Source organism: Lasioglossum baleicum, chromosome 4, assembly GCF_051020765.1.
Source record: "Lasioglossum baleicum chromosome 4, iyLasBale1, whole genome shotgun sequence".
NCBI lineage: Eukaryota > Metazoa > Arthropoda > Insecta > Hymenoptera > Halictidae > Lasioglossum > Lasioglossum baleicum.
This window is the reverse complement of record NC_134932.1, coordinates 17,723,649-17,735,785: the sequence shown is the minus strand read 5'-3', so window position 1 is coordinate 17,735,785 and position 12,137 is coordinate 17,723,649. Positions and strand designations below refer to the sequence as shown.

The 12,137-nt window shown below is 38.7% G+C and overlaps 1 protein-coding gene across 2 annotated transcripts in view; it reads left to right on the top strand.

The window, feature by feature from the left end:
* The first annotated feature begins 3,837 nt into the window (after positions 1–3,837).
* Vg (transcription factor vestigial) overlaps positions 3,838–12,137 on the top strand; it is a 144,177-nt gene continuing 135,877 nt past the window's right edge. Inside the window, exon 1 of one of the 2 annotated variants that reach the window (XM_076421614.1) lies at positions 3,838–6,536. In XM_076421614.1, the coding sequence (XP_076277729.1) occupies positions 6,339–6,536 (198 nt within the window). In that variant the 5' untranslated portion in view covers positions 3,838–6,338. The remainder of the gene's footprint in view (positions 6,537–12,137) is intronic. The other variant, XM_076421613.1, reaches the window with a different exon arrangement.

The window sequence follows — 12,137 nt, the reverse complement described above, 5'->3', positions numbered from 1 at the left end:
CACAAGGATCGCCCGGAATGCCGAAATAGCAAATTAGAGAATTCCAGGAGATCTGCTGTCTCTCTTCCATTTCTTTCTTCTTATCCCGACCTTGCGCTTTTGTCCTCCTCCGCTCTAGAGTAACGCGGATCCGCTTCTGCCGCGTCCACGAACCCTTCCGACAAACTTAACCTCGTAATGATCTATTGTTTCGCCTGGCTTTAGCGAATTTTCACACCTGCAGTCGGTACGTTCGTCTCTGACGGCACTTACTAAGGGAGGTCCCTACGAGAATTCGCTTGAATCCTTTAATACAGAACCGTCGAGATAAATACGGAATTTCTTCGTGCAGTCCCACAAATAAGATATAGGCGGCTTTGATTGTAAGGCGAATATACGCAGAGCAATCGATGATAAACCACCAATTAATGATCAATCCCTTCGCGCCGGAAAATTTCCCGCGGAAATCGCTGCGTGGTTTCGCTACAAGAAGTCGCAAGTTTACGACTCAGCCAAGAAATTCAGAAATTCTGACAAACAGTAAGAGGTAACTGCATTCCAGGCTTTTGTTAGTATACATATCCGTTTCTACGATTTTCTATTACATTTAAATCATTTTAAAAAATTCAAAATTTCACATTCTAAAAGTATTAATTGTTCTAAAAAGGCTCATAATAAAATCGCGTAACAATATCCACTGACGTTCTTGTCAATGCTAGAACAGTTCATCTGATGAACTGCTATTACTGCTTCCACGAGAATTAAAGTAAATATATTATTTTAAATGATAGTGAGTACAGGATACAGTCAACGATTTCAGTGAAAATTCCCTTATGAAATATTAAACTTGTATGTGGAAAAATGCGTTTGGTATGCCGTTCTCGATTAAGATTATACGTTAAAGTGTCCTTCACATACCTCGTTTCTACATCGAGGAAAATACTTCAACGATCCATATTTAACACAATGGTCGCATAGGTGCATTTTAAATGAAATACTTGCGGCGCAATGATTCACTTTATAATAACTCGAAGCGACAGTTAACGCACATATCCGACATAAAATTTCCAGCCTTTTAACATTAAACCTACCAAGCTGTTGTGTATAATTATACATAAAAGATTTAATTTACTTAAACTTTGTCACTTTTCATTATAATGCTCAAATAAAGAAGTCAGCTTTTATAATTTCGTATTTATAATTTCAATAATTGTGAAATATAAAGTCATTTGAACGTGGTAGGTGTGAAAAGTCACTATTGTTTAATTTAATACTGCTTTCATTATTGTAACTATAGTTAGTAGAATACTGAAAATTTTCTTTGTAAACAAAATGGTTTTAAAGACCTATTTGTAGTTAGTTTTAATTTGCTATTTGTAGTGAAATCACATGATTAGAAGATCAATGTTTTTCACTTTTTTACTTTTACATAATTTCTGATACGTATTGATACTTACTATACAATTTATTAGAATTTGTTTAATGTTCATATTATAGAAAAGTAAAAAAACGATACCTGCGCCCAATTAAAAATTATTCTCCAGTTCTCTATACATTTCATTTCTCAGTGTTAACAACCTTCAACCAATATTCAACTTCTATAATACACAATCATTCGAATGAAAGCATTATTAATCGCAGACGGAAATAAATAGTTATCCTTAGTTTTTAAACTGAGGAACTGCCTACACCCTAGACAATTTTTATGGAAAGAAGTGATCCTCTAAATATCTTTTTTATAAAGTGTTTTAATAGAATTTTAGAATCCATATAATAAAAATTCTGTGGAATCAAGTTATTGTAGAAAGTTCATCAAAGAAAGTTTCATAAGAGGAACACAGACAAGCTTAAACAGTGAATTATACATTATGCATACGTACGAGAATATTACGAATAATTCCGTACTATTCCAGGTATTTAGTAATCTTTAACAATGATTGAAAACTGTTTTAATACTGACGAACAAAATACTATCTATTCCTGTTAGAAAAAAATATCTTACTTACATATTTTATAAATGTCTATTCGAACTGAAACTTTTACTTTCAAGTACTTTCCTTTATCTCTCCTCATCGGAACTCGTAATGTGAAAATGTTTTTTAATATTAGATTTACCGATCGCTGAAAATTTCATATTACATTATAAAAATAGCAAGAGTATGCTGTTTCAAAATTTCAGCGTTTACATTGCAACATGTATACACCCAAAGAAATAAATTTATGGAATTTATTCCCCACTAATGTGCCGTTTAATGCAAAAGTTGTGTGAGTCAACATTTTAATTTTAGCATGGCTTGCATAAGACAAACGTAACACATCCGACGATATTATCGCATTGAAATGAACCTTTACTTAATTATCCAATGATTAACTGTTTTGATTTGCACCATTGTTACATCAAGCGGCGCATTAGTAGGGAATTAATTCAATAAAATTTCTTTGCGTGTATATTACAATAAGTTAAGAAATTTAGAATCCGTGGTTTGGTGGGGTCCCATTAAAAAGAGTCTACTGTTCTCCGTTCTAAATAGAGCCCATTAAAAACTTCCAGAACTTTCCCGATCTCTGTTATTAATAGTCCATCCCCTACATCGAACTCATCGAAGCATCTCCCATCGAGTAGCGAAATTACTTTAGTTATTACAACGTTGATCGCGCACCTATGGCCACGATAGAGGAGCATCCTCTTGAAGGACCTTTCAAAGGGCTAACTTGAAAAACCGTGCAACCCTGTTGGAAGATCTACGGTCCAGTGTTTCCCTGTCCCTGTTCTCTCTCGCTGTCATTGTCTACTATTTGTCCGGGTGCACGCATCCCTCTGGGGTTGAATCGCGAGGAAGCATATTTCAGACGTCTCGTCCCATTCAGGGGGGTCCAAGCTGAAGGGGGACCACGACCCCGTTCAGCAATATCACCGACAAATTTAATGCCCGACTATTAGCAGCGGGGTGCACCTCCCGCATTGTCGAGTGGCCACGTGCAGGATGACTGTTCCGCGAGCAGGCGAAAACCGTTTGATCGGTTAGGCGAGAGCCGGCTACGAAGATCGTCGATCCTCTATGGAGATCGTTCACGGTGAACCCCCGGGACGGGACACTGCGACAGGAGAAAAAAAGGCCTCGCGCCCCGTGTCACACTTGTCGAGGGTTATTGGATTTAGCCGACGCTACGGGGCGTCCTTCACAGACCTGCCGAGTTACACGCGAGATTAGGCGCCAGCTAGGACAAGATTCGTCACGGTCAAGTGTCTCGAGTCCTGATGCTGTTTGCTCCTATCATTTTCACGCTGTTTATCCGCCAGTGTCACCGTTCACCCCCCGATCAATGGTATCGTAAAGCGTTCTTGACCTTGTCGTCGCGCTAGTGACGATTACAGTCATCCCCCTTTCGAATTTAGTTATACTAACTTTTTTATTCAATGGTAGAACTAGCCGAGGGGTCGAAATTAATCATTTCACATTTCTGGTTTGACAATTACTCAGTCTACCGGGTGGATGATTTTTATGATTTCATGTCAGCTACAGCTAGACCAATTCAAATTTTTGCACATCCATTTTTTGATGTATCACATAATAAAATAATGTACAACACGTGTAATATGGACGGGCGAGTAACAAAACTGTGAATACATTAGATTAGATGAATCTAAGAATGTTGCGTTATTTTCGGCATGTTGAAATTATTGAAAGAAGAAAGAAATTGTTATCTAGTTGTTATCTAGTCTTATCTATACTCGTAACACTTACAATTTCAAATAATACATATAAAGTTATCATGGTATAGAAAATAATGTTACACGTCTTCTCAAAAGGTAATAAACAATGACTATTATGTTTCAACTAAATTCATAAATGTAAATAATTGGAATACAATGAACCGTTTTCACCAAATTGATTAATTCGTTTTCACGAAAAGCCTATGTATAAAAACACATATTTCTTATTAAAGAAAAACAGCTTAGTACTATTACTTAATTTTTTCCCTATAATACAGGAAGACGGTTTCTAACCTCACCAAAACTGCCGGAATCACTAAATAATATTCAAGAAAGATCAACGTCGAGAATCAACGGGAGCACACGATAATTAAATTGCAAGCTACCATTGAAACGCTAGCAATTACCCAAAACTGCGATGTAGTTAGAAATTGCAGTACCCGGCATACACAAACAATTACACTTATTCAAAGTCCGCTCGCATATTCTGCGGGGATCATGCAATATCCACAAATTACATCACATTCGCCAGTCCGCCGCTCCGTGGAAGGAGCATCGTCATCAAAGAATTGAAATGCGAACGCAACAGCCGCGCCGGCAGACGGAAAAAGCGGGCCGGGTCCGGCATCGTTCGAGCACAATCACCGTTCCCATTAACCCTGTCAAATCAATTCACGGGAGCCGATCGGTAGCGGAAGTCTCGGCGGGGGCCAGATTTTCCTTTAGCGGGCTGCCGGGAGAAAATTCCGGGAGGTGGTTGGGAGCCCGTTCGTCTCTCCTCCTAGGCTCGCCGGGCGCGGCAAATTAAGCTTCCCAAAACACCGCGAAACTGTTAATTAAGACTCATTATGCGCGCGGGCTGGCTCCGGCCGTCCGGGTGTTGGGGTTGGAAGTGGCGAAAGGGTGGCGAACCGAGCCACGTACGAAGAGGGACAGCGAGGGGAAGGGAGAAGGAAGAGAAGGTAGAGGAGGAGGACCAGGAGGTGGAGGAAAAGGAGGAGGAGAAGTAGGAGGAGGAGGAGGAGGAAGAAGAAGAAGAAGACGAAGCAGACGCCGGAGATGGGAGCAGCGTTGGTAGCTGGCCGAGGCAGTGAAACGGGAGGGAGATCGGGTTCGCTAGAATAGGAGGAGAGGTAGGGAGACGATGGAGGAAGGGGGATGGTTTAACCCGAGTAGGAACTTCTTAATACCGCGACGGCAGTCGGGTTCATTGTGGGATCAATACAGAGACGACTGGGCGTAGGAGTGGCAAACGGTCGCCTCATTGGACGCGCGGTTCCCGCGCGGTGATTGGCCGGCCGTGGTACTACCAGGAGGCGGTCCCTTTCATGATAGCCTCTCTGTCGGGGTGAACGAAAGGGGGAGGCCAGGCCCTGACCCTCGCCGGGAAGGAGAGAACACGCGGCAAGCGAAAAAGACGGAGAACCGTCGCGCGACCAGTTGGAAAAAGACGGCGGACCGGGCCTACGGAGAGGGTGACACGACGTCGGGGGGTTCAGTCTGTGTTCGCCCATCAGAGACACATCACCAGCTTAGGATACGGTCCGGTTACGTCTCTCGCCGCGAGGGTTGTACCTGCCTCCCTGTAAACCAGGTGTTCCATGACACTCCGGTCAGCATCTGGACGCTGATCGGCCGATTGAATTTGACAGTGCGCCACGGCCGTTTTCGATAGACGGGAACGCGATCGGCAGCGACCCACCGCCGACAGTGACAAGATTTCGAGTGCGGGCAACTAGGATTTTAGGTGGTTTTCACGATAGAACAGGTGTTTACGAACGTTGTCACACGATCGGCTGGATTAAGGATTGTGACATGACTGATCCCGCACTGTTACAGTGGTTTACGGTTATCGTACTTAAACTGTAAGGGGGTTCAGCCAATTGGGTCGTGTCATCCTGAAAAAGGTAATCTCTGGACACTGCGACCAAGTGCTGCACCGTGAGGTTAGAGACCATTCGATCAGGTAGTATCAAATGAAAACCTGAAGTGGCATCATCACCGTTAGCCTTGAATATTGAATTTGTATTTTACGATCTGTGTCGTGTTGTCATCTCTGTTGGGAGACTACAAATCAGGGGCAGTGTTAAAGGTGATCATAATCGCGCAGTGATACTGTGTACCCTAGGATTTTTGGTGAACTCGAGTATCAGAACCCCTCCTCGCTAGTGAACCATTATCGTGCTTCGTTCGATTCAATTCCAATGTTTACCAGCCACCCCGTTAGTAAATACACCGGTGACGTGTAACAAGACGTAGCTTGAGTGCATTGTTTGATACACAAATACCACCGTGATCAATCAACTCCGAAAAGGGATCGAAAAGAGGTTCGTGGGATTTAAAAGCCGCATCTAAGATCGAAGGTTGCGAGTGATCATTGGTATTTGTTGATGAACTGCTCGCGGTGAAGATGCGCGGATCAGCCTGACAGAACTTCAGCAAAGAGTTCTGTGGTGCGACTCGAAAGGAATCCAGTGGTCGACATCGGTAGCCTGTAAAGGCGAGGGTTGTGAGCTGAGGAGAGGACGGTAGAGGCGGAGAGTGGACAGAGGTGGAAACAAGAAATCGTGTACTAACGGGTGGTGCGACGTTCGGGTACGCAAGTCGGCAGGCCGGCTCTGGGGTGCCGGGCCCGGGCGGGGTGATGAGCTGTTCCGAGGTGATGTATCAATATTATCCTTACCTCTATCAGAGGCCACCGCCGCCGCCGCACCCGACCCACCCACATGCGGCCCCGCACACCCATCCCCACGCAAATCCGCATGCGGCCCATCACAGTCCGGCCAGGCCGGCGCCTTTTCAATCCTTCTCGGCGGCCACGGCGACGCATCAATACGACAGGGTGAGTGAAATATTATTTTCCATATCCTGAACGAGATACACTCGATCCCGCTGTAACACCGTTGCATCGACACTGTGTTGAGTGAAACTTAAAAGCAAACCAGAAGAATGTATGAGGATTATCCAAGTCTAAATCGTGATGATAGACCCAGTTCACTTACACACCCAATTCTTTAGAAATAAAAACGAGGGTTGTCTAAGATTATTGTGCTATTGTAATGGGAGGATTGTCCGAGTGTAATTCGTTTGGGAACTTGTTACAACATTCGTTTGTTATAAAATACATATAGGGGAAGTGCGGCGTTTGTGTCGGCTACGATTTTCATAATGTTCTATGAAATGTACCCTGTGGATAAAGACATTGTCATAGAGAACTTATAAACTGTCCGAATGTCATGCTGAGTGTTACATGTAGACTGCAAATCTTCATGTAAAATAAAAACGGTCTCCGTCAATTGCAAGAAACAGTAGGCACGCAGAAGATTCTTCCTTGCTTTAATAATCTTAATAAGTTGACATGTTGACTACCGTCTCGGCGACCATAGAAATTAATTAAAATCAAAGCAATTTATTTAATAGAACAAGAACTGAGGCGTTAAGATTTCTGGTGTTAATTACTTTTTATATCAAATTTTCGTCTCTCGATCAATATGGTAAAACATTTTATGAATAATAAAATTGTGTCAAAATTAACCTACGTGCAGTGTTCAAATCGTAATTGACATGTTTTGTGTACATAGTAATTCACTTGCATTCCGTGATGCCGCTGTGGAAACATAACCTGCCATTTTCATTTATATTAGAATAAAGTAAAGCAATTCACAAGTATATTCTTTGCTTTCATAGTTAAGAGTGCTGATAGCATTTTTTAAAAATGCTCTCCGTGCTAAGGGTTAAATTTGATCATTAATTGATACATTAAATATTAAATTGATCTCTGCATTTCTGTCGGAGAGTCACGACGGATAATTAATCCTCTAGATTGTTTAAAGAATGACAACATTACCTGTCACAAATGTGAACAGCTTCTTCCCAGTTTCTCGCTATGTTCGAAAATAAACAAATTAAGCTACCGATCGCATTCGAAAGAAAGTGTGTGTAACTTTTAATGTCGCTTTCTATTGTTATTCTATGTTCACCATCTTCGGTGTGAGATGTCTGAAAAGTTATCAGTGCCGTAATAAATTAGCGGTGATGATGCTGTGTTAAATGAGTACAGCGCACGTGAACGGTGTGTGCACAACTCGACATCTATAGGCTCGTTGTCATACTTAATTGCAATAGAACATCATATTTCAGATTGCTTGTGCGCTTTAATAGACTTCGGTCGCGGATAAATTACTTGTAAATAATTCCATCATACTTGAGTACATGGTTATTAAGAAACAGTTTCGTACACAGGAATGACAACGTGCATGACCGACATTGTATACTTGGTTTATATTGTTTAAAACTATAGTTAATATATGTTATGCTTGCTTAATACAATTTGTTTGTATTACATGAAACTTTTTCTTGTTAAAATACGAAAATTGAATAGAATTAGAATGTATTAACAAGTTTTTCCACAATAATTACGTGCTTTAAATTTGGATACACGTGAGTACTTCAAGATTAGAAATTATTGTGCAAGCTTTTGTAAATGTTCCAATTATTATTTTCTGATATAATTTTGAATCGATATTTTAAGATATTATCTCGTTTGGGATCGAATAGAAACTTACTAAAGCCGACGCGACGGTATTACCTGCGTGCTATATGAAATCTCTATAATTTAAAATAAACTTTCACGGCAATTATAACTTATACATCCACGAAATTTACTTAGGAAACGGATTTACACTATTTAGAAAATTATTAGGTTCGTGTAAATTTAGCAAGACAAGACATTGTTCAGAAAATATTATTAATTGCTTTTAAATGTATTTTGTGAGAGAACGTTCATTTTCTTGGATACGTGAGAAATTGTTCAACGATATTATATGTGTATTTTGACTTTAATGAAGTCCAACAATTTTGATAATATTGTAATCTTAACTAAGAAATTCATAGAGTACCAGTATATGTATTTATAAATTTCTCAAACAACACACTTTAATATAATCTTTGAGTTCTTCCACAATGTCATTTAAAAATACACTTCAAGTAAAGCCTACGAAGATAATTAAAAGTATCCTGCTATTGTGTGAAAAATTCTTAAACTTTTATGCACTTTAAATTGAGATATTTATTTGAATAAAAACAGTGGCTTTTAATTAAATTTTTGTTTTATTGTCTGTATCGCTTCTGCACATTGTCGGTCAAATAAAATCGGTCATACGCTTCGTCTTTTTTCTAAGAAATCACATTTGGACGAAAGAATTAATTTTTGAAAAAACTTGTTAAAACATTTTGCCAAAACAATTGATTACAAAATTTCTAAGACGCTTGTGCTAAACATTACCGTCTGGATATCTGAAAACGCTGTTTTCTAAAAATGATTCTTTCATATTTACCATAGATCTTTTTAGAACAGATTAATAAATCATCTCCAGACCGAAAATCTCAGAAATTGTATGTTCCGTGTAGATTTATAGCAAAAGCGTGTAGTTGAAACATAAAATAGTAATTGCAATTTTATGAAATACAGCGAAGAAAGTTATAGCAAAACGAGCGTGTTAAACAAACAGAAAATCGCTTAATCGAATTATGATGCTCAAGCATCTTTTTATCTCGAAAATCGACCAATTTCGAAGTACGATGTTCGTCGACGGAGTCAGTCAACGCGGTGGCGTATTGGTTCTTTTAGAGGTGGGTCGGTTTGAACCGCGACCAGCTTGTAATCTCGGGAAGAGACAAGCTCGTGCGATACACGAGCCATATGACAGCACGTAAGGTTATGAATAATGTGTCAGGAACGGGATGCTGACGAGCCGTTGACGTCTAAATTTTCTACGATCACAGGCGTCTGTACCTTTCGTCATTGAACTGCTTTTCAATGGACGTGTTCCTTCGTGTAATAGTGTAATCATTCTCTAATCCCTCCAGGACCGAGAGCCCTCAAGGACTTAGCTTACATTCCTCATAATTCGACAGCGAATCTTTATGGATTTATAGCAAGATTGAGTAGCTGAAATTCAAAATTGTTGAAAAATTTTAAAAATTGAAGATGTCAATAATTGAGTTGGGAAGAAAGTTCGTAGCGTTTTCAAATTAAGAATCGAAGATAAAATGAAGTAACCTCGAAAATGGCAAAAAGTAATAGAACAGAATGAAAAATATGTTGTTGAATAAATCTATGAATAAATATTTTTAGCTTTCAATTTTCATTTACCTACGCTACGAACTTTCGTTCCAACCCAATATGAGATTTCACCTCTATTCAAATCATTAAAGGAAGAAATGACGTTAAATTTAGTTTCTATTTCTTGCAATCAATGATAACAATTTTATTTTGCATAAAGATCCGCAATCCACTCATAATCAATCTAGAAAATTTTTTTATATTATACAAAGATCCGCGTTGTACTCATAATTATACATATTTAGACAGCGAGTCTTTATGTAAAATAAAAATTTTCTAGGTTGATTATAATTAGACAGCGAATTTTATGGATTTACGACACAAATGAGTAGGTGTAATTTCAAACAGCAACAACAATTAGAAGAATTTTAAAATACTGTTGTATTATTTTCAATCTATTAAACATATTAAGAAAAAAAATAAACGTCTATTTCATTGCGGATTGTTGCAATTCAGACAGAAAATTTTTGTTTTGCATAGAGCTCCGTTGGCTAATTGTAATGAATGCGAGCTGAATGACATTTCTTCCTTCAATAATTTCAATAAGTCGATGATAACAGTATGTTTACATTCTTTTAACATTTCCACTGTTTTAACCCTTTGCACTCCTTTGGCGAGTATAACTAGACATCGGAGAAAGAAATATGTAAATAAAACGGGTTTTTATATGTATATTTGGTTCCTTCTTTATTTATTTAATTTCTTATTTTTTAGTTAACAACAAATATAAGTCTCACGAATATAAATTACAACAAAGTTTGAGAGCTATATTTAATACATATAATTCGTAAACAAAATTGTTTAAAATAAGTAGCAGTCAAGGAACTGTCCTTTGAAGTAAATTTCATATATAAAACACTGAAAATAGTGGGCAGTTGTTGGCAATAAAATTGAAAAATAATTCGGAGTGAAAGGGTTAAGTTACACTTAAAAGCTTTCTGCTATTTACTTATAATAACTATACCCCTACTGTTATTTCAGACTTGTAATACAATAAAAGCGGAAGGCACAGCCATTATGACCAGAGTTATCCGATTAAGACTTGTCCCCCCACTCTAGCTTCCCCTTCTACGATGCTATTCCCCCTCTTCCGCGGGGCCCGGTCACGTGACGTGTCTACCGTGCATGTGTCACAATGTCACGTAACTGATCCGCTACTGGCAGAGAGAGGGTAACTTTTTCCCCTCAATTGGAATCAATTCGCCTCATCCGACTACTCTGCTTATGACTCCGAACGTATTTAAATTTAAAATATAAAAGACGACCAGGTTTACAATAAAACATTTCCAAGCTCAAAGTTCCAATCGAAATCAGTAGAGGCGAGGAGAAATATTCATTTCAACACTCTTGAATTTCTCATCGAATTCGCCAAATTCCACACAGATTAGTTGCCATAATTTCGCCGTCAACATCCTTGTTGCGACAATGTCACGGGTGATCGAGGGCATCAGAAGCGTTGAAATCTCGTTGGACAAGTCCTGTCTCGAGATTATGACACCCCGCGAGTATTCGTTCCGATATTCGAACTGCCCAGAGCGTTATACATAAATCGCCGAGCGCTAGATTCGAGTTAGTGGAGTTTGTTTCGAAACTGGAGGAACTAGTTTGTCTCATTCGTGCAAGCGGCTCGAACGTTCAGGTAATCCACATGGTTGTCAGGTGATGCGAAACTTTCCTGTCAAAACGTTTCTCCGCAACGTTCGAATATGCAACCGGCCATTTTTGATAACGTCACTTTGTTCAAAGTGCTGCGTTAAAGTGAAATCAACTCTTCTGGGAAAAAGCTGCATTGACGAGCAGTAATTAAAATACGATATACTGTAACGAGAATTTGAAATTGAATACAAATTAATGGATGCCGATTATCATGGTGGAAAGATGCCTATAATAAAAACAGATATGTGAAATTCTTATTTTTATTCCGAAGTATCGTACTAGGGCCTTTTTAAAATGTCGTATTTTTCTCAGATACCTTAAACTCATATTTTAATATATATATAATATAATTTAATTATTGTACAGTATAGTGTTGGGATCATGATAGACCCAAGTACATTATACATATGCATATTATATGTAGACAGAGAATTTTATGCATTTATGACAAATACGAGTAGGTGTAATATAAAACAGTAAGGACATTAGAAAAATTTTAAAACACTATTATGTAATTTTCAAGCTGTTAAATATGTTAAGAATGAAAATAAATGTCTATTTCACTCTAGTTTGTTGCTAGTCAGGTAAAACATTTTTATTTTGCGTAAAAATCCACCGTCTAATTATATGTACTGGAAAAATAACTTTTAAATATTTATAGTC